The sequence below is a fragment of the Salvelinus namaycush genome, unplaced genomic scaffold (assembly GCF_016432855.1).
Source record: "Salvelinus namaycush isolate Seneca unplaced genomic scaffold, SaNama_1.0 Scaffold992, whole genome shotgun sequence".
In the NCBI taxonomy this organism is placed as follows: domain Eukaryota; kingdom Metazoa; phylum Chordata; class Actinopteri; order Salmoniformes; family Salmonidae; genus Salvelinus; species Salvelinus namaycush.
Window position 1 is genome coordinate 49,460 of NW_024061744.1, and position 24,886 is coordinate 74,345.

At 44.9% G+C, this 24,886-nt stretch overlaps 1 protein-coding gene across 1 annotated transcript; it reads left to right on the forward strand.

Moving 5' to 3' along the window:
* Positions 1 to 17,504: 17,504 nt before the first annotated feature.
* On the forward strand, positions 17,505 to 24,528 carry LOC120043675 (equistatin-like; the record flags this gene model as incomplete). Its single annotated transcript, XM_038988230.1, has 7 exons — positions 17,505 to 17,556; positions 18,223 to 18,354; positions 18,476 to 18,565; positions 20,067 to 20,198; positions 20,331 to 20,420; positions 24,162 to 24,293; positions 24,426 to 24,528. Coding segments are annotated over exons 1-7 (731 nt in total), but the record flags the coding sequence as incomplete, so codon positions are not given.
* Positions 24,529 to 24,886: the final 358 nt, after the last annotated feature.

Sequence of the window (24,886 nt, forward strand, 5' to 3'; positions counted from 1 at the left end):
ACCACAACACACCGACTGATGCTTGTGTAAAGAACGTGGAGCCTACTCCTCACATTTTCAATCATCCCAATGCATTTCAAAGACCATAACTGGTCTACAACTTGAAGCTAGAAACCCCATACACATGCTTACAAGCAGACTGCCTGGAATATATTACTTCGATCGCATTTATACTTAACTAGAACCGTTTTACATGTGTATAAAAGCCTCCTACTGAAGTTGACAGTTAAATGCATTAAAGTAATTTAGTAGATTCATCTAGAATGACTTACAGGATCATTTAGGGTTAAGGGTGTTGCTCAAGGGCACGTCAGATTTCACGCTGTGAGCTCTGGGATTCAAACTACCAACCTTGCCTTTAATGACCCCATGGTCTTAACGGCGAGGCTACCTGTCACCTGGGTAATCTTGACATTTTATTAGGAACCCATTTGAGTATCTGTTAAAAAAAAGCAGCTACTCTTCCTGGGGTCCACACAAAATCACATTAGAACATCACACAACTCAGACAGAACTATATAAACAAATTACAGGTAGCCTACATGCCAAACCTCACATTTTTAACAAGGTTTGCTTTTCACTTGCGAAAGATGATGGAACAGAGTTCCTTGCAATAATGGCCATATAACACCGTACGTTTAATGGTCCCACCTTAACAGAATAAAATCCGCCAATCCAGGTAGGAGGGAAACGAACAGTCTTCAGCAAGACCAACGCCTATAGAAACTGATCCTCCTCGGAGCTGTGCACAGATGCCAGGTTTGCGCCAAGGTACTTCACAACGTTGGGTACAGACACCAGTTGATCACCAAGGGACACACAGTGCCTCTAGAGAAGAAAGTCTTTATTTAACTAGGCAAGTCAGTTTAGAAAAATATTATCTACAATAATAGCCAAGCAATTAACAAAGACATTTCATCTATTAGTCAGTCGGCCAGCCTAGCTGAGAATTTGTCTTCTGGACTCTCAACCAAATATTGACCATCGCAACAATTTTTTTTTAAAACATTCTTTTAAAGATACTAGTTTATCTCCGTCTTAATAACTTCTTGTCAATAGGGGGGGCGCTGTTTTCACTTTGGAAAAAATCGTGCCCAAATTAAACGGCCTCGTACTCTGTTCTAGATCATACAATATGCATATTATTATTACTATTGGATAGAAAACACTCTGAAGTTTCTAAAACTGTTTGAATTATATCTGTGAGTGAAACAGAACTCATTTGGCAGCAAACTTCCATACAGGAAGTGAAAAATCTGAAAACGAGGCTCTGTTTCAGGGCCTGCCTATTCAACTGGCTTTTATTTATCGATATGTATGCACTTCATACGCCTTCCACTAGATGTCAACAGGCAGTGGAAGTTGGAATGGGGTGTCTATCTTGATCTGAGGCCGAACAAGAGCTTTTGGAGTGACAGGTCAGGGATTTCTTTGTCTTCGACGGCGCGCGGGGGACCTCGACATTGTCTTCTGAAAAGCGTTCGGTACTCAGCACTCTATTGTCCTTCTAATCACTCTGACATCAACTCTGATTGGTGGAAATCAAAGATGGACAGCTGAGAAGTGGGTTGACCTATACGATATAGTAGGTCACTTTCTCAGTTTAGGTCTTTAGGTTCTACTCTGTCTGCCCCTTAGATAGCACCCTATCCCCTCCGTAGTGCACTAGTGTTGACCTATACCCTACGTAGTGCACTACCGTTGACCAGAGCCCTATGTCAGAAGTTGTGCACTATATAGGGTGCCATTTGGGAGACAAGCCTATGTAATATATATATATAATGGTTACGATCACTCCTCTTAATCCTGGTCCATGGGACCCACAGGGGGTGCAGGGATTAGTTCCAACCCAGCACTAACATACCCGTTAACAGCTATAGTCAAGGTTTGATGATTAGTTGATCAGCTGTAGCCAGTCTGTTAGTTAGTGCTGGGATGGCTCTAAACTCTGCACAGGACCAGGGTCGTCCACCACTGATGACATCACTTCCTTGTTGACCTTGACCTTCAACCCTTGTTTTCTTGGTACAAACGTGACACAGAAATAAAGCATTGATTCAAGACTTTGTCTGTGTGAGTGATTTGATTGTTTTTTCACAAACCGATGCTGTTCACAACAACCACTAGATGGAAGCAGAGAGAAGGCAAAGAACCCTGAAAACCTTGACATGACTGGGAAAGGGAAAGGGAAAGGGAAAGGGAAAGGCAAAGGCAAAGAACCCTGAAAACCTTGACATGACTGGGAAAGGGAAAGGGAAAGGGGGATACCTAGTCAGTGTTACAACCTAGTCATTCAACTGAAATGTGTCTTCCTGCATTTAACCAACCCCTCTGAATCAGAGAGCGGGGGGCTGCCATAATTGACATCCATGTCTTCGGAGCCCAGGGAACAGTGGCAAGACAGGCGGTATATAGTGACGTTACCCATAGATGCTGATCTGGGGTCAGTTTTGCATTTCCCCCACTAATGGTTAAGGTTAGGATTGGGGGAGAGGAAGCTGATTCTAGATCTGTATGTTGGGGGGAGGGGGGGGACTTCAACATGGAAAAGATGTATAGTATAAGAATCTAATCAGATTCCTGTATGTTCTACCTGGAACTTGTCAAATACAAATGGCAGCAAATACACTATCAAGAATCATACAATATTATTTTAATGGCTGACGTAGAGTGAGTCACATTTAGACTTCACCGAAGTGTTGCATGTATTGTATGAAAACACACGAGAGACTTATCAGCTCAGCCTTCTAAGGTGTCAGATACAGACTGTGCATAGACCTTTTCAGGTGGCAGATGCTCTGAACCCCCCCCCCCCCCCCCCTGCATTTCATCACAAATTGTCAGCAAGCCTTCAAAAAACGTGATTGACATAGGGAAAAGAGGGTGGGCTATCAAATCTGGTCACATCTGTTTAGCGGGTGAAATGCTTTTGTTTCTTGATCCGACATCACGGTAATACCTATATCAGCTGGTCATTGATAACCTACATTTTACTAGGCAAGTCAGTTAATAACTTCTTATGGCTGGGGGCAGTATTGAGTAGCTTGGATGAATAAGGTGCCCAGAGGTGCCCAGAGTAAACTGCCTGCTACTCAGGCCCAGAAGCTAGAATATGAATTATATTATTAGTAGATTTGGATAGAAAACACTTTGAAGTTTCTAAAACTGTTTGAATGATGTCTGTGAGTATAACAGAACTCATTTGGCAGGCAAAAACCTGAGAAAGAATCCAACCAGGAAGTGGGAAATCTGAGGTTTGTAGGTTTTCAAGTCTTTGCCTATCCAATATACAGTGGAAATTTGGTCTGATTGCACTTCCTAAGGCATCCACTAGATGTCAACAGTCTTTAGAACCTTGTTTCAGGCTTCTACTGTGAAGGAAGAGAGAATAAGAGCTGATTGAGTAAGGGGTCTGCCAGAAGGCCATGAGCTCACTCAGGCGCGCTCCCGTGAGAGTTAGCTGCGTTCCAATGCATTTCTAAAGACAAAGGAATTCTCCGGTTGAAACATTATTGAAGATTTATGTATAACTTTTTATGGCTGCAGGGGCAGTATTGAGTAGCTCTGATTAAAGGTGCCCATTTCAAACGGCCTCGTACTCAATTCTTGCTCGTACAATATGCATATTATTATTACTATTGGATAGAAAACACTCTCTAGTTTCTAAAACCGTTTGAATTATATCTGTGAGTCAAACAGAACTCATTTGGCACAAACTTCCTGACCAGGAAGTGGAAAGTCTGAAATCGATGCTCTGTTCTACTTCCTGCCTATACATGGGCATGATACGTAAGAGTATACGTGCACTTCATACACCTTCCCCTGGATGTCAAGAGGCGGTGAGAGAAGAAATTTCGTGTTTATCTTGGTCTGAGGTGGAATACAAGCTCTTTGTATGACGTGTCCCTCATTTCCGGTTTTCTGGAGAGCGCGCAGGGAGACATGGATTTGCCTTCTGTTTAGCTGCCGTTATAGTCGACTAATATCTCCGGCTTTGATTTTATTTGATACATGTGACCATATCATCGTAAAGTATGTTTTTTCAATATAGTTTCATCAGATTACTGAAAATTTTTCGGGAGTTTTGCCGTGTTCTCCCCCGACCGTGTACACATTCTCCAAAACATGGACATTGTTCAGTTCCCCCAGTTCTATGATGGAGAAGAGGTTCCTTTGTTCTCCTGTGAAACCTCTCTGTCTATACAGCATGGCCCTGAGGAGAGAGACTCCTCTAGGAATGTATGACCTGCGATAACAGAGCCTGGGTGTAGGGGGAAGAGAGAGGTGGTGAGAGAGAGAGATGGTGCAGAGACAAGGGGATGGTACTCGCTATCCCCAAAGAGGGCCACGTCATGACACTGCAGTGAAGTCTAAAATGCTGTCCATTTCACCACCATAGATAGTAGGCTACTAGGCCTACTATCTGTGTGTTCAGGGACCTCCTGATTTACAAATTAAACACTCTCTATAAGCGACTTTTTACCACTCATTCTATTAGAGTCGTTTTTTGTTTGTTTGAGGGATATCTGTAGACTATGCAGCAGTCTCAGGACGGTTTTAAAATTGCCTTTTCTCCGGCATCTCTCAAATACACTGAGTTGACAGCGAGCTGGTGTAGTTTGTTTCTCGGCCTGTTCCGCGAGAGGGTGGAGTTAGCCGTTTGAGAGAGTGGTGAAGATGCTGCTAAAGGTCAATCAGGAGGAGAACATAACACCACTGGTCAGGATTCACTAAGAGGCAGGAGAACATAACACCACTGGTCAGGATTCACTAAGAGACAGGAGAACATAACACCACTGGTCAGGATTCACTAAGAGACAGGAGAACATAACACCACTGGTCAGGATTCACTAAGAGACAGGAGAATATAACACCATGGTCAGGATTCACTAAGAGACAGGAGAACATAACACCACTGGTCAGGATTCACTAAGAGACAGGAGAATATAACACCACTGGTCAGGATTCATTAAGAGACAGGAGAAAATAACACCATGGTCAGGATTCACTAAGAGACAGGAGAATATAACACCATGGTCAGGATTCACTAAGAGACAGGAGAACATAACACCACTGGTCAGGATTCACTAAGAGACAGGAGAACATAACACCACTGGTCAGGATTCACTAAGAGACAGGAGAATATAACACCACTGGTCAGGATTCACTAAGAGACAGGAGAACATAACACCACTGGTCAGGATTCACTAAGAGACAGGAGAACATAACACCACTGGTCAGGATTCACTAAGAGACAGGAGAACATAACACCATGGTCAGGATTCACTAAGAGACAGGAGAACATAACACCACTGGTCAGGATTCACTAAGAGACAGGAGAACATAACACCACTGGTCAGGATTCACTAAGAGACAGGAGAACATAACACCACTGGTCAGGATTCACTAAGAGACAGGAGAACATAACACCATGGTCAGGATTCACTAAGAGACAGGAGAACATAACACCACTGGTCAGGATTCACTAAGAGACAGGAGAACATAACACCACTGGTCAGGATTCACTAAGAGACAGGAGAACATAACACCACTGGTCAGGATTCACTAAGAGACAGGAGAACATAACACCACTGGTCAGGATTCACTAAGAGACAGGAGAATATAACACCACTGGTCAGGATTCACTAAGAGACAGGAGAACATAACACCACTGGTCAGGATTCACTAAGAGACAGGAGAACATAACACCACTGGTCAGGATTCACTAAGAGACAGGAGAACATAACACCACTGGTCAGGATTCACTAAGAGACAGGAGAACATAACACCACTGGTTCAGGATTCACTAAGAGACAGGAGAACATAACACCACTGGTCAGGATTCACTAAGAGACAGGAGAACATAACACCACTGGTCAGGATTCACTAAGAGACAGGAGAACATAACACCACTGGTCAGGATTCACTAAGAGACAGGAGAACATAACACCACTGGTCAGGATTCACTAAGAGACAGGAGAACATAACACCACTGGTCAGGATTCACTAAGAGACAGGAGAACATAACACCACTGGTCAGGATTCACTAAGAGACAGGAGAACATAACACCACTGGTCAGGATTCACTAAGAGACAGGAGAACATAACACCACTGGTCAGGATTCACTAAGAGACAGGAGAATATAACACCACTGGTCAGGATTCACTAAGAGACAGGAGATATAACACCACTGGTCAGGATTCACTAAGAGACAGGAGAACATAACACCACTGGTCAGGATTCACTAAGAGACAGGAGAATATAACACCACTGGTCAGGATTCACTAAGAGACAGGAGAATATAACACCACTGGTCAGGATTCACTAAGAGACAGGAGAACATAACACCACTGGTCAGGATTCACTAAGAGACAGGAGAACATAACACCACTGGTCAGGATTCACTAAGAGACAGGAGAATATAACACCACTGGTCAGGATTCACTAAGAGACAGGAGAACATAACACCACTGGTCAGGATTCACTAAGAGACAGGAGAACATAACACCACTGGTCAGGATTCACTAAGAGACAGGAGAACATAACGCCACTGGTCAGGATTCACTAAGAGACAGGAGAACATAACACCACTGGTCAGGATTCACTAAGAGACAGGAGAACATAACACCACTGGTCAGGATTCACTAAGAGACAGGAGAACATAACACCACTGGTCAGGATTCACTAAGAGACAGGAGAACATAACACCACTGGTCAGGATTCACTAAGAGACAGGAGAACATAACACCACTGGTCAGGATTCACCAAGAGACAGGAGAATATAACACCACTGGGCAGGATTCACTAAGAGACAGGAGAACATAACACCATGGTCAGGATTCACTAAGAGACAGGAGAACATAACACCACTGGTCAGGATTCACTAAGAGACAGGAGAACATAACACCACTGGTCAGGATTCACCAAGAGACAGGAGAATATAACACCACTGGTCAGGATTCACTAAGAGACAGGAGAACATAACACCACTGGTCAGGATTCACTAAGAGACAGGAGAACATAACACCACTGGTCAGGATTCACTAAGAGACAGGAGAACATAACACCACTGGTCAGGATTCACTAAGAGACAGGAGAACATAACACCACTGGTCAGGATTCACTAAGAGACAGGAGAATATAACACCACTGGTCAGGATTCACTAAGAGACAGGAGATTATAACACCACTGGTCAGGATTCACTAAGAGACAGGAGAACATAACACCACTGGTCAGGATTCACTAAGAGACAGGAGAACTTAACACCATGGTCAGGATTCACTAAGAGACAGGAGAATATAACACCACTGGTCAGGATTCACTAAGAGACAGGAGAACATAACACCACTGGTCAGGATTCACTAAGAGACAGGAGAACATAACACCACTGGTCAGGATTCACTAAGAGACAGGAGAATATAACACCACTGGTCAGGATTCACTGAGAGACAGGAGAACATAACACCACTGGTCAGGATTCACTAAGAGACAGGAGAACATAACACCACTGGTCAGGATTCACTAAGAGACAGGAGAACATAACGCCACTGGTCAGGATTCACTAAGAGACAGGAGAACATAACACCACTGGTCAGGATTCACTAAGAGACAGGAGAACATAACACCACTGGTCAGGATTCACTAAGAGACAGGAGAACATAACACCACTGGTCAGGATTCACTAAGAGACAGGAGAACATAACACCACTGGTCAGGATTCACTAAGAGACAGGAGAACATAACACAACTGGTCAGGATTCACTAAGAGACAGGAGAACATAACACCATGGTCAGGATTCACTAAGAGACAGGAGAACATAACACCACTGGTCAGGATTCACTAAGAGACAGGAGAACATAACACCACTGGTCAGGATTCACTAAGAGACAGGAGAACACAACACCACTGGTCAGGATTCACTAAGAGACAGGAGAATATAACACCACTGGTCAGGATTCACTAAGAGACAGGAGAACATAACACCACTGGTCAGGATTCACTAAGAGACAGGAGAACATAACACCACTGGTCAGGATTCACTAAGAGACAGGAGAACATAACACCACTGGTCAGGATTCACTAAGAGACAGGAGAACATAACACCACTGGTCAGGATTCACTAAGAGACAGGAGAATATAACACCACTGGTCAGGATTCACTAAGAGACAGGAGATTATAACACCACTGGTCAGGATTCACTAAGAGACAGGAGAACATAACACCACTGGTCAGGATTCACTAAGAGACAGGAGAACTTAACACCATGGTCAGGATTCACTAAGAGACAGGAGAACATAACACCACTGGTCAGGATTCACTAAGAGACAGGAGAACATAACACCACTGGTCAGGATTCACTAAGAGACAGGAGAATATAACACCACTGGTCAGGATTCACTAAGAGACAGGAGAACATAACACCACTGGTCAGGATTCACTAAGAGACAGGAGAAAATAACACCACTGGTCAGGATTCACTAAGAGACAGGAGAATATAACACCACTGGTCAGGATTCACTAAGAGACAGGAGAACATAACACCACTGGTCAGGATTCACTAAGAGACAGGAGAACATAACACCACTGGTCAGGATTCACTAAGAGACAGGATAACATAACACCACTGGTCAGGATTCACTAAGAGACAGGAGAACATAACACCACTGGTCAGGATTCACTAAGAGACAGGAGAATATAACACCACTGGTCAGGATTCACTAAGAGACAGGAGAATATAACACCACTGGTCAGGATTCACTAAGAGACAGGAGAACATAACACCACTGGTCAGGATTCACTAAGAGACAGGAGAATATAACACCACTGGTCAGGATTCACTAAGAGACAGGAGAAAATAACACCACTGGTCAGGATTCACTAAGAGACAGGAGAACATAACACCACTGGTCAGGATTCACTAAGAGACAGGAGAACATAACACCACTGGTCAGGATTCACTAAGAGACAGGAGAACATAACACCACTGGTCAGGATTCACTAAGAGACAGGAGAACATAACACCACTGGTCAGGATTCACTAAGAGACAGGAGAACATAACACCACTGGTCAGGATTCACTAAGAGACAGGAGAACATAACACCACTGGTCAGGATTCACTAAGAGACAGGATAACATAACACCACTGGTCAGGATTCACTAAGAGACAGGAGAACATAACACCACTGGTCAGGATTCACTAAGAGACAGGAGAATATAACACCACTGGTCAGGATTCACTAAGAGACAGGAGAATATAACACCACTGGTCAGGATTCACTAAGAGACAGGAGAACATAACACCACTGGTCAGGATTCACTAAGAGACAGGAGAATATAACACCACTGGTCAGGATTCACTAAGAGACAGGAGAACATAACACCACTGGTCAGGATTCACTAAGAGACAGGAGAACATAACACCACTGGTCAGGATTCACTAAGAGACAGGAGAACATAACACCATGGTCAGGATTCACTAAGAGACAGGAGAACATAACACCACTGGTCAGGATTCACTAAGAGACAGGAGAATATAACACCACTGGTCAGGATTCACTAAGAGACAGGAGAACATAACACCACTGGTCAGGATTCACTAAGAGACAGGAGAATATAACACCACTGGTCAGGATTCACTAAGAGACAGGAGAACATAACACCACTGGTCAGGATTCACTAAGAGACAGGAGAACATAACACCACTGGTCAGGATTCACTAAGAGACAGGAGAACATAACACCACTGGTCAGGATTCACTAAGAGACAGGAGAATATAACACCACTGGTCAGGATTCACTAAGAGACAGGAGAACATAACACCACTGGTCAGGATTCACTAAGAGACAGGAGAACATAACACCACTGGTCAGGATTCACTAAGAGACAGGAGAACATAACACACTGGTCAGGATTCACTAAGAGACAGGAGAATATAACACCACTGGTCAGGATTCACTAAGAGACAGGAGAACATAACACCACTGGTCAGGATTCACTAAGAGACAGGAGAATATAACACCACTGGTCAGGATTCACTAAGAGACAGGAGAATATAACACCACTGGTCAGGATTCACTAAGAGACAGGAGAACATAACACCACTGGTCAGGATTCACTAAGAGACAGGAGAACATAACACCACTGGTCAGGATTCACAAAGAGACAGGAGAATATAACACCACTGGTCAGGATTCACTAAGAGACAGGAGATTATAACACCACTGGTCAGGATTCACTAAGAGACAGGAGAACATAACACCACTGGTCAGGATTCACTAAGAGACAGGAGAACATAACACCACTGGTCAGGATTCACTAAGAGACAGGAGAACATAACACCACTGGTCAGGATTCACTAAGAGACAGGAGAACATAACACCACTGGTCAGGATTCACTAAGAGACAGGAGAACATAACACCACTGGTCAGGATTCACTAAGAGACAGGAGAACATAACACCACTGGTCAGGATTCACTAAGAGACAGGAGAACATAACACCACTGGTCAGGATTCACTAAGAGACAGGAGAACATAACACCACTGGTCAGGATTCACTAAGAGACAGGAGAATATAACACCACTGGTCAGGATTCACTAAGAGACAGGAGAACATAACACCACTGGTCAGGATTCACTAAGAGACAGGAGAAAATAACACCACTGGTCAGGATTCACTAAGAGACAGGAGAATATAACACCACTGGTCAGGATTCACTAAGAGACAGGAGAACATAACACCACTGGTCAGGATTCACTAAGAGACAGGAGAACATAACACCACTGGTCAGGATTCACTAAGAGACAGGAGAACATAACACCACTGGTCAGGATTCACTAAGAGACAGGAGAACATAACACCACTGGTCAGGATTCACTAAGAGACAGGAGAACATAACACCACTGGTCAGGATTCACTAAGAGACAGGAGAACATAACACCACTGGTCAGGATTCACTAAGAGACAGGAGAACATAACACCACTGGTCAGGATTCACTAAGAGACAGGAGAACATAACACCACTGGTCAGGATTCACTAAGAGACAGGAGAACATAACACCACTGGTCAGGATTCACTAAGAGACAGGAGAACATAACACCACTGGTCAGGATTCACTAAGAGACAGGAGAACATAACACCACTGGTCAGGATTCACTAAGAGACAGGAGAACATAACACCACTGGTCAGGATTCACCAAGAGACAGAAGAATATAACACCACTGGTCAGGATTCACTAAGAGACAGGAGAACATAACACCACTGGTCAGGATTCACTAAGAGACAGGAGAACATAACACCACTGGTCAGGATTCACTAAGAGACAGGAGAACATAACACCACTGGTCAGGATTCACTAAGAGACAGGAGAACACAACACCACTGGTCAGGATTCACTAAGAGACAGGAGAATATAACACCACTGGTCAGGATTCACTAAGAGACAGGAGAACATAACACCACTGGTCAGGATTCACTAAGAGACAGGAGAACATAACACCACTGGTCAGGATTCACTAAGAGACAGGAGAACATAACACCACTGGTCAGGATTCACTAAGAGACAGGAGAACATAACACCACTGGTCAGGATTCACTAAGAGACAGGAGAATATAACACCACTGGTCAGGATTCACTAAGAGACAGGAGATTATAACACCACTGGTCAGGATTCACTAAGAGACAGGAGAACATAACACCACTGGTCAGGATTCACTAAGAGACAGGAGAACTTAACACCATGGTCAGGATTCACTAAGAGACAGGAGAATATAACACCATGGTCAGGATTCACTAAGAGACAGGAGAACATAACACCACTGGTCAGGATTCACTAAGAGACAGGAGAACATAACACCACTGGTCAGGATTCACTAAGAGACAGGAGAACATAACACCACTGGTCAGGATTCACTAAGAGACAGGATAACATAACACCACTGGTCAGGATTCACTAAGAGACAGGAGAACATAACACCACTGGTCAGGATTCACTAAGAGACAGGAGAATATAACACCACTGGTCAGGATTCACTAAGAGACAGGAGAATATAACACCACTGGTCAGGATTCACTAAGAGACAGGAGAACATAACACCACTGGTCAGGATTCACTAAGAGACAGGAGAATATAACACCACTGGTCAGGATTCACTAAGAGACAGGAGAAAATAACACCACTGGTCAGGATTCACTAAGAGACAGGAGAACATAACACCACTGGTCAGGATTCACTAAGAGACAGGAGAACATAACACCACTGGTCAGGATTCACTAAGAGACAGGAGAACATAACACCACTGGTCAGGATTCACTAAGAGACAGGAGAACATAACACCACTGGTCAGGATTCACTAAGAGACAGGAGAACATAACACACTGGTCAGGATTCACTAAGAGACAGGAGAAACATAACACCACTGGTCAGGATTCACTAAGAGACAGGAGAACATAACACCACTGGTCAGGATTCACTAAGAGACAGGAGAACATAACACCACTGGTCAGGATTCACTAAGAGACAGGAGAATATAACACCACTGGTCAGGATTCACTAAGAGACAGGAGAACACAACACCACTGGTCAGGATTCACTAAGAGACAGGAGAACATAACACCACTGGTCAGGATTCACTAAGAGACAGGAGAATATAACACCACTGGTCAGGATTCACTAAGAGACAGGAGAATATAACACCACTGGTCAGGATTCACTAAGAGCAGGAGAATATAACACCACTGGTCAGGATTCACTAAGAGACAGGAGAATATAACACCACTGGTCAGGATTCACTAAGAGACAGGAGAACATAACACCACTGGTCAGGATTCACTAAGAGACAGGGAGAACATAACACACTGGTCAGGATTCACTAAGAGACAGGATAACATAACACCACTGGTCAGGATTCACTAAGAGACAGGAGAACATAACACCACTGGTCAGGATTCACTAAGAGACAGGAGAACATAACACCACTGGTCAGGATTCACTAAGAGACAGGAGAACATAACACCACTGGTCAGGATTCACTAAGAGACAGGAGAATATAACACCACTGGTCAGGATTCACTAAGAGACAGGAGAACATAACACCACTGGTCAGGATTCACTAAGAGACAGGAGAACATAACACCACTGGTCAGGATTCACTAAGAGACAGGAGAACATAACACCACTGGTCAGGATTCACTAAGAGACAGGAGAATATAACACCACTGGTCAGGATTCACTAAGAGACAGGAGAACATAACACCACTGGTCAGGATTCACTAAGAGACAGGAGAACATAACACCACTGGTCAGGATTCACTAAGAGACAGGAGAACATAACACCACTGGTCAGGATTCACTAAGAGACAGGAGAATATAACACCACTGGTCAGGATTCACTAAGAGACAGGAGAACATAACACCACTGGTCAGGATTCACTAAGAGACAGGAGAATATAACACCACTGGTCAGGATTCACTAAGAGACAGGAGAATATAACACCACTGGTCAGGATTCACTAAGAGACAGGAGAACATAACACCACTGGTCAGGATTCACTGAGAGACAGGAGAACATAACACCACTGGTCAGGATTCACTTAGAGACAGGAGAATATAACACCACTGGTCAGGATTCACTAAGAGACAGGAGATTATAACACCACTGGTCAGGATTCACTAAGAGACAGGAGAACATAACACCACTGGTCAGGATTCACTAAGAGACAGGAGAACATAACACCACTGGTCAGGATTCACTAAGAGACAGGAGAACATAACACCATGGTCAGGATTCACTAAGAGACAGGAGAACATAACACCACTGGTCAGGATTCACTAAGAGACAGGAGAACATAACACCACTGGTCAGGATTCACTAAGAGACAGGAGAACATAACACCACTGGTCAGGATTCACTAAGAGACAGGAGAACATAACACCACTTGTCAGGATTCACTAAGAGACAGGAGAACATAACACCACTGGTCAGGATTCACTAAGAGACAGGAGAATATAACACCACTGGTCAGGATTCACTAAGAGACAGGAGAACATAACACCACTGGTCAGGATTCACTAAGAGACAGGAGAAAATAACACCACTGGTCAGGATTCACTAAGAGACAGGAGAATATAACACCACTGGTCAGGATTCACTAAGAGACAGGAGAACATAACACCACTGGTCAGGATTCACTAAGAGACAGGAGAACATAACACCACTGGTCAGGATTCACTAAGAGACAGGAGAACATAACACCACTGGTCAGGATTCACTAAGAGACAGGAGAACATAACACCACTGGTCAGGATTCACTAAGAGACAGGAGAACATAACACCACTGGTCAGGATTCACTAAGAGACAGGAGAACATAACACCACTGGTCAGGATTCACTAAGAGACAGGAGAATATAACACCACTGGTCAGGATTCACTAAGAGACAGGAGAACATAACGAACAAACCACAAAATGTACACGTTGACCCATAATAGATTCGTTTAAAAACCCATCCATCTATTCCACTGTCCTGTTCTTCCATAAATACAGAAACTCCTTTCCCCTACCCTCTAACTCTCTTCTCTCCCCTCCACTCTCTCTTTCTCTCTCTCTTCTCCCTTCCCCCTCTCTCTCTTCTCTCCCCTCTTCTCATCCACACATTTGTCTCATATCTTATTTTCTTGTACCACGTCACTTCAGACTCCATCCATCTATTCCATTGTATTGTTCCTCCAGAAATACAGAAAGTCATTTTGATGACATGGTGTGGTGAGAGAGAGAGGCTTCACCTTCACAAAGAAAGGGATGCTAGCTAATCACCCTCCCCCCTTCTCTCCGCCTCACATCCCCTCATCTCCTCATAAAGGAATGCTGCTGGTCCTACAACATATTTCTCCTCCAATACATCAGCCTTAAGACATTGACCCATCACCTCTCCTCCTTCCCTCTCCTCTTCTCCTCTCCCCCCTCTCCTAACAACACAACCCTGGTCCTACTACATATCTCCCTTCCAGCCCTTCAGCCTTAAGACATTGACCCTTCACCTCACCTGTAATAGAATGAATAGAATGAAGACGTTGTAGAATTCGACAGTCATTCCTGTTCTATTTCAACGTTCCGTGCTGGCTGGACCGGACCGGCAGCCTTACAAGGTGTGATGTTAGGAATATCTATTTTATTGATGCATATTAGAAGCCTGGATAATACAAGTTACATTACGTTTTCTTCGATAGGTCCATTATGTAGTTTGGTGTATGACTGGACTCATTTCAGATAGAAAGTCACGTTATAGATCTGTCATTCCCATGGGAAGTGAGTCAATAAGTTGTAGATCTATTCTATTCTATGTGCACTATGGTCTCTCTAACCTTACTCTTTGACATTTTTGGTTATTGGAAATATACATTACAGTGGTTTAGATGGTACAGTGATTCTCTACATGTTACATTGATTGTTGTGTCACATCAACTGAAATCAGGAGGATATTTAAGAATATTAGAAACCAACCAACTTCCTACAAACTTCTGCTAACATTAGCCACCGCTACCCGAGAATGATTGGGAGTGGTGGGGCAGGCTGTGCCTGTACTCCTCTCCCTGTCTTGCATTTTCAACGGTCTGAAGGGTGCTGGAAATTATTATCTTGTTAATGCAAAGACCAGGAAACTCTGGAAAAAAATACAAGTCGATTCTTTAAATTCATTGTAAAATAAGGTTACAAACAGCAACACTGTAACACAGTAACATATGTTCTCAATTACATGGGTAGCATTACAAATCACAACTTCCTATCTTTATAGTGCCCTACTTTTGACCAAAGTCATATGGGCCCTGGTCAAAAGTAGGGCACAATATCATAGGCGATTGGGAGCCATTTGGGACAGCCTTGGTGGGTCCCTAAGGGGTGTAGTGGCCCATCTCTGATACAGTGATTTGGGGTGAATAAAGCTCATCATTAGCTAACAGACAGACAGCAGGGTTGGCACTTAATTCAAATAGAACACAGTTCATTCAAATGAATTAAAAATTCCAGAGTTAGCTGGTGACATCACAATGATGACAAGAGGTTTTCCTGCTCATTATTTATCTCCTTCTGAAATGTCATTGTGTTTCCAAGACATTGTAATGCACTTCAGACTACATCTTCATCAGCTTCAATTAGGTAGAATTAAGTATCTTCATAACCATATTGTGACCCAATATGCAGCACATGAATGTGTTACAAAAGTTCAATACCTTCTCTTTGAATTGACCCCAACCCTGTCAAACAAATAGATAGACAGGTCCAGCAGGTTTTGGGCTGGACAGAAAGTATGTGGAGGGTTGAAGGATGAGAGATTGAGAAAAATAGAGGGAGGGGTCTGACTGGACGGGTCCTTAAATAGGAGTTGAGGGAGAGGTAGAACTCAACTCACAGGCAGGACAGAGAGAGAGAGAGACCCAGTGAAGACCTTTGAAGATCTCTGAAGAAGTGAAGCTACAACTGAAGACTTCAGAAGGTGAGATTTCAACATCTGTTCATCTAATACTGTACCTGGCTGCGTCCCAACTGACCTCCTATTCCCTTTGTAGTGAGCTACTTTAGACAAGGGTCCATATTATCTTTGTGGCCCTGAGCTATTCTCTATTTAGTTCACTGTGGGCCCTGGTCCAAAGTAGTGCACTACATAGGGGATAAGAAGCCATTTGGGAAGCATCCATGTTCCTGTGTGCAAGGAGAATCTATTGTAAGTGGTTGAAGAGATGATACCTGGGATCACCAGGACCGAGTTGGGAAAATGCTGCCTTAGCAGTTGCATAAGTTTTGTAGCTTACACAGGGTTTCCTTAACCTCTCTGTCACGGATCCCTCCGGTACTGTTGCTCTTTCCGTGCACCGGCTTCGGAGGCCAACGTCACCGGCCTCTAGGAACTGAACTGTGTCATTACCCACACCTGGTCCACATATTCTCCCCTGAATAGTAATTGTATGTTTGTGCCCTTTGTTCTCAATTGGGCTGTCGATTTATTGTTCCAATGTCCGTCGGTTGTGTGAGTACCTGTGCCTTGTTGTGTTGGCTTTCGTGCCACTTGTATTGTGCATAGATGATTACGGGTCTCGTCCCGTGTTGTATCATTGTGCGCTTCTGTTTTCGGGTCTCCTCCTGTGTATTTATTCGAGGTACTCCTCGCTCTTTTGAATGGGTTTCAGCCCTGTGTTTTGTATATGTGATTTATGCTGCAGTAGTTTATGTGTCGGGGGGCTAGTGGTTAGAGTGTTGGACTAGTAACTGAAAGGTTGCAAGATCGAATCCCCGAGCTGACAAGGTACAAATCTGTCGTTCCTAGACCCATTAAAATCTCACCACTACCTCAGTACTGGGTTTAGAAAATTTCTGCTTTGGCAGTTGCTTAAGTTTTGCACCTTACAGTTGGTTTCCTTAACCTCTCCTCTAGTACCCACAGCCATTCCAGATTTAAAATGCTCAACTAATCTTACACTCTTTCTCTCTCAGGAGACGATCACCATGGCGATATTCACCATCATTCTGCTTGTCAGCACAGCTTTTGCTCTGGGAGGTAAGCGTGACATACCTCACACTTACTCACCTACATTTTAATAAAAACATTTGTTGGTGTTGCTCTGTCCTACTTCACACATGTAGGTATTAATACGCAGGTGTGATTTGGAAATGTGTTTCTATTCATAACCGGTTCTCCATGGGACACCCTCTGAGAGGTCAGCCATTATCAACCTTGACACTGGAGAAATGAAGGTTGTGCCTTGCTGAAGGGCACATAGACGGATATATCAACTAGTCAGCTCACTGATTTGAACTACTGGCCCAACTCTCAAACAGCAGGCTACCTGCCACTCCTCTAGTTCCAGAGATGTATATTGGTGTCTAGATGCGGGTCTGAGGTATTCTGATATGAATGGTTTGTTTGATTATATTGTCTAGCAACTAACAGGAAATAACACTGATACAATTTCCAGTCTTAGTTTCATCAGCTCTTCTACAAAACTGGAATTTGACTCTACAGGCCTTTTAAACAAGTAGCAGAACTTCAATATTTAGACAGGAAGTACCTAGGTTGCATCTGAAATGGAACCCTATTCCGTATAAACTACTTCTGAATAGGGCCCATAGTGGACGCACTCCAAGATTCCAGAATGTATGTCCAGAAATGTATATTGTCCTGCAATGTTATGTCCACATTACAATGTATGTTCCCTGTAACCAGATGCTACGATACGACCCAAGACCCCTTGTGAGCGTGCTAGAGATGCCGCGCTAAATGGCCCAATTGGAGCCTTCATACCCACGTGTGACGCCGCTGGACAATACACCCCTGAGCAATGTTCAGGCTCTACAGGTTAACACGCACACACATACAAGCCCACAGTAAATTATCCAATTCAGTTGAATGTGACAAATTCAATGTGTTACAGTAAAATGTGTAAATATTATATATTTAACATGTCCATTTCTGGTAGGTTACTGTTGGTGTGTGAACAGTTCTGGACAGAAGATCCCGGGTACTGAGACTCCTCCAGGCACTCCTAGAATCAACTGTATCACCCAGAGTAAGTGAGGCCCTGTGGTCTCATCCAACACCATCACCACTTTAAACTCCAACACATCACTACTCTTGCTTCCTACCTTGGATCTCTTTATGCTTTCTTTACAAGACGCTCCACTGATTTCTGTATCATGATCTCTCTTCTTCCTGTCTTTCTGTATCATGATCTCTCTTCTTCCTGTGTCTTTCTGTATCACGATCTCTCTTCTTCCTGTGTCTTTCTGTATCATGATCTCTCTTCTTCCTGTGTCTTTCTGTATCATGATCTCTCTTCTTCCTGTGTCTTTCTGTATCACGATCTCTCTTCTTCCTGTGTCTTTCTGTACTATGATCTCTCTTCTTCCTGTCTTTCAGTATCATGATCTCTCTTCTTCCTGTGTTTTTCCACTACCGACCATTCAGGTCATTAACCCTCATCCTCCCGCTACATTCCATCAGAACTGACAGCCATATTGTTCTCATTCCAGCACAGCTGTTGCTTCAACAACTCTTTCTTAATTTCCTGCATTTTTCCTGCACTACTCGCCGCCATTTCGGACCTCCAACTCTCCGTGCAGGGTTCCAGAGGGAGGGTTCTGACTGGACGGGTCCTTAAAAAGGAGAGGAGGGAGAGGTAGAATTTAATTCACAGGCAGGACAGAGAGAGAAAGAGACAGACCCAGTGAAGACCTTTGAAGATCTCTGAAGGAGTGAAGCAACAACTGAAGATTTCAGAAATGTACATCTGAAATGGCTTCCTATTCAGTATAGGGCACTGCTTCTGACCAGGGCCAATAGGGGAACAGGGTCCAATATAGGATGCAGTCTCCTGCCATGGCCAATAGGGGAACAGGGTCCCATATAGGATGCAGTCTCCTGACCAGGGCCCAAAGGGGAACAGGGTCCCATATAGGATGCAGTCTCCTGACCAGGGCCAATAGGGGAACAGGGTCCCTAATAGGATGCTGTCTCCTGACCAGGGCCCAAAGGGGAACAGGGTCCCTAATAGGATGCTGTCTCCTGACCAGGGCCCAAAGGGGAACAGGGTCCCTAATAGGATGCTGTCTCCTGACCAGGGCCCAAAGGGGAACAGGGTCCCATAGAGGATGCAGTCTCCTGACCAGGGTCCAAAGGGGAACAGGGTCCCATATAGGATGCAGTCTCCTGACCAGGGCCCAAAGGGGAACAGGGTCCCATATAGAATACAGTCTCCTGACCAGGGCCCAAAAGGGAACAGGGTCCCATAGAGGATGCAGTCTCCTGACCAGGGCCCAAAAGGGAACAGGGTCCAATATAGGATGCAGTCTCCTGACCAGGGCCCAAAGGGGAACAGGGTCCCATATAGGATGCAGTCTCCTGACCAGGGCCCAAAGGGGAACAGGGTCCCATATAGGATGCAGTCTCCTGACCAGGGCCCAATGGGGAACAGGGTCCCATATAGAATGCAGTCCATGATTCCAGAATGTATATCCGTCATTGTTATGTTATGTTATGTCCACATTACAATGTATGTTCCCTGTAACCAGATGCTACGATACGACCCAAGACCCCTTGTGAGCGTGCTAGAGATGCCGCGCTAAATGGCCCAATTGGAGCCTTCATCCCCACGTGTGACGCCGCTGGACAATACACCTCTGTTCAATGTTGGGGCTCTACAGGTTAACACGCACACACATACAAGCCCACAGTAAATTATCCAATTCAGTTGAATGTGACAAATTCAATGTGTTACAGTAAAATGTGTAAATATTATATATTTAACAGGTTATTAACATGTCCATTTCTGGTAGGTTACTGTTGGTGTGTGAACAGTTCTGGACAGAAGATCCCGGGTACTGAGACTCCACCAGGCACTCCTAGAATCAACTGTATCACCCAGAGTAAGTGAGGCCCTGTGGTCTCATCCAACACCATCACCACTTTAAACTCCAACACATCACTACTCTTGCTTCCTACCTTGGATCTCTTTATGCTTTCTTTACAAGACGCTCCACTGATTTCTGTATCATGATCTCTCTTCTTCCTGTCTTTCTGTATCATGATCTCTCTTCTTCCTGTGTCTTTCTGTATCACGATCTCTCTTCTTCCTGTGTCTTTCTGTATCATGATCTCTCTTCTTCCTGTGTCTTTCTGTATCATGATCTCTCTTCTTCCTGTGTCTTTCTGTATCACGATCTCTCTTCTTCCTGTGTCTTTCTGTACTATGATCTCTCTTCTTCCTGTCTTTCAGTATCATGATCTCTCTTCTTCCTGTGTTTTTCCACTACCGACCATTCAGGTCATTAACCCTCATCCTCCCGCTACATTCCATCAGAACTGACAGCCATATTGTTCTCATTCCAGCACAGCTGTTGCTTCAACAACTCTTTCTTAATTTCCTGCATTTTTCCTGCACTACTCGCCGCCATTTCGGACCTCCAACTCTCCGTGCAGGGTTCCAGAGGGAGGGTTCTGACTGGACGGGTCCTTAAAAAGGAGAGGAGGGAGAGGTAGAATTTAATTCACAGGCAGGACAGAGAGAGAAAGAGACAGACCCAGTGAAGACCTTTGAAGATCTCTGAAGGAGTGAAGCAACAACTGAAGATTTCAGAAATGTACATCTGAAATGGCTTCCTATTCAGTATAGGGCACTGCTTCTGACCAGGGCCAATAGGGGAACAGGGTCCCATATAGGATGCAGTCTCCTGCCATGGCCAATAGGGGAACAGGGTCCCATATAGGATGCAGTCTCCTGACCAGGGCCCAAAGGGGAACAGGGTCCCATATAGGATGCAGTCTCCTGACCAGGGCCAATAGGGGAACAGGGTCCCTAATAGGATGCTGTCTCCTGACCAGGGCCCAAAGGGGAACAGGGTCCCTAATAGGATGCTGTCTCCTGACCAGGGCCCAAAGGGGAACAGGGTCCCTAATAGGATGCTGTCTCCTGACCAGGGCCCAAAGGGGAACAGGGTCCCATAGAGGATGCAGTCTCCTGACCAGGGCCCAAAGGGGAACAGGGTCCCATATAGGATGCAGTCTCCTGACCAGGGTCCAAAGGGGAACAGGGTCCCATATAGGATGCAGTCTCCTGACCAGGGCCCAAAGGGGAACAGGGTCCCATATAGAATACAGTCTCCTGACCAGGGCCCAAAAGGGAACAGGGTCCCATAGAGGATGCAGTCTCCTGACCAGGGCCCAAAAGGGAACAGGGTCCAATATAGGATGCAGTCTCCTGACCAGGGCCCAAAGGGGAACAGGGTCCCATATAGGATGCAGTCTCCTGACCAGGGCCCAAAGGGGAACAGGGTCCCATATAGGATGCAGTCTCCTGACCAGGGCCCAATAGGGGAACAGGGTCCCATTTAGAATGCAGTCCATGATTCCAGAATGTATATCCGTCATTGTTATGTTATGTTATGTCCACATTACAATGTATGTTCCCTGTAACCAGATGCTACGATACGACCCAAGACCCCTTGTGAGCGTGCTAGAGATGCCGCGCTAAATGGCCCAATTGGAGCCTTCATCCCCACGTGTGACGCCGCTGGACAATACACCTCTGTTCAATGTTCAGGCTCTACAGGTTAACACGCACACACATACAAGCCCACAGTAAATTATCCAATTCAGTTGAATGTGACAAATTCAATGTGTTACAGTAAAATGTGTAAATATTATATATTTAACAGGTTATTAACATGTCCATTTCTGGTAGGTTACTGTTGGTGTGTGAACAGTTCTGGACAGAAGATCCCGGGTACTGAGACTCCACCAGGCACTCCTAGAATCAACTGTATCACCCAGAGTAAGTGAGGCCCTGTGGTCTCATCCAACACCATCACCACTTTAACCTCCAACACATCACTACTCTTGCTTCCTACCTTGGATCTCTTTATGCTTTCTTTACAAGACGCTCCACTGATTTCTGTATCATGATCTCTCTTCTTCCTGTCTTTCTGTATCATGATCTCTCTTCTTCCTGTGTCTTTCTGTATCACGATCTCTCTTCTTCCTGTGTCTTTCTGTATCATGATCTCTCTTCTTCCTGTGTCTTTCTGTATCATGATCTCTCTTCTTCCTGTGTCTTTCTGTATCACGATCTCTCTTCTTCCTGTGTCTTTCTGTACTATGATCTCTCTTCTTCCTGTCTTTCAGTATCATGATCTCTCTTCTTCCTGTGTTTTTCCACTACCGACCATTCAGGTCATTAACCCTCATCCTCCCGCTACATTCCATCAGAACTGACAGCCATATTGTTCTCATTCCAGCACAGCTGTTGCTTCAACAACTCTTTCTTAATTTCCTGCATTTTTCCTGCACTACTCGCCGCCATTTCGGACCTCCAACTCTCCGTGCAGGGTTCCAGAGGGAGGGTTCTGACTGGACGGGTCCTTAAAAAGGAGAGGAGGGAGAGGTAGAATTTAATTCACAGGCAGGACAGAGAGAGAAAGAGACAGACCCAGTGAAGACCTTTGAAGATCTCTGAAGGAGTGAAGCAACAACTGAAGATTTCAGAAATGTACATCTGAAATGGCTTCCTATTCAGTATAGGGCACTGCTTCTGACCAGGGCCAATAGGGGAACAGGGTCCCATATAGGATGCAGTCTCCTGCCATGGCCAATAGGGGAACAGGGTCCCATATAGGATGCAGTCTCCTGACCAGGGCCCAAAGGGGAACAGGGTCCCATATAGGATGCAGTCTCCTGACCAGGGCCAATAGGGGAACAGGGTCCCTAATAGGATGCTGTCTCCTGACCAGGGCCCAAAGGGGAACAGGGTCCCTAATAGGATGCTGTCTCCTGACCAGGGCCCAAAGGGGAACAGGGTCCCTAATAGGATGCTGTCTCCTGACCAGGGCCCAAAGGGGAACAGGGTCCCATAGAGGATGCAGTCTCCTGACCAGGGCCCAAAGGGGAACAGGGTCCCATATAGGATGCAGTCTCCTGACCAGGGTCCAAAGGGGAACAGGGTCCCATATAGGATGCAGTCTCCTGACCAGGGCCCAAAGGGGAACAGGGTCCCATATAGAATACAGTCTCCTGACCAGGGCCCAAAAGGGAACAGGGTCCCATAGAGGATGCAGTCTCCTGACCAGGGCCCAAAAGGGAACAGGGTCCAATATAGGATGCAGTCTCCTGACCAGGGCCCAAAGGGGAACAGGGTCCCATATAGGATGCAGTCTCCTGACCAGGGCCCAAAGGGGAACAGGGTCCCATAGAGGATGCAGTCTCCTGACCAGGGCCCAAAGGGGAACAGGGTCCCATATAGGATGCAGTCTCCTGACCAGGGTCCAAAGGGGAACAGGGTCCCATATAGGATGCAGTCTCCTGACCAGGGCCCAAAGGGGAACAGGGTCCCATATAGAATACAGTCTCCTGACCAGGGCCCAAAAGGGAACAGGGTCCAATATAGGATGCAGTCTCCTGACCAGGGCCCAAAGGGGAACAGGGTCCCATATAGGATGCAGTCTCCTGACCAGGGCCCAAAGGGGAACAGGGTCCCATATAGGATGCAGTCTCCTGACCAGGGCCCAATGGGGAACAGGGTCCCATATAGAATGCAGTCCATGATTCCAGAATGTATATCCATCATTGTTATGTTATGTTATGTCCACATTACAATGTATGTTCCCTTTATCCAGATGCTACGATACGACCCAAGACCCCTTGTGAGCGTGCTAGAGATGCCGCGCTAAATGGCCCAATTGGAGCCTTCATCCCCACGTGTGACGCCGCTGGACAATACACCCCTGAGCAATGTTCAGGCTCTACAGGTTAACACGCACACACATACAAGCCCACAGTAAATTATCCAATTCAGTTGAACGTGACAAATTCAATGTGTTACAGTAAAATGTGTAAATATTGTTTATGTAACAGGTTATTAACATGTCTATTTCTGGTAGGTTACTGTTGGTGTGTCACCAGAACAGGACAGAAGATCCCGGGTACTGAGACTCCACCAGGCACTGCTACCAACTGCTACCATCTAGCCATTTGTCCACCAATGTATATACACACAAAAACACACACACTCTCACTCATTCACTAAATGTTATTTCTTTGCAGCTGGTTCTGGATGTTGTCAATGTTTTTGTTGTGTCTGTAATTGTAGATGTGGACCGAGATGAAAGGAGTTGGAACGAAGACGTTGAAGACTTTGACAGTTGTCTTTACTGTACTACAGGACCTGATTCACATTCTATACAAATAAATGAAGAAATCCAGAGATTAAACTGTTGATTTACTTTCTTTCTTGTTGGTGTGATATGCTGAACAATGTATCTGAACCAGTTCATTTCTGGGAAATGGAGGAAGGAGTAGGACTGTTATGGTGACTGTATTACCACCACACCGGCAGTTACAG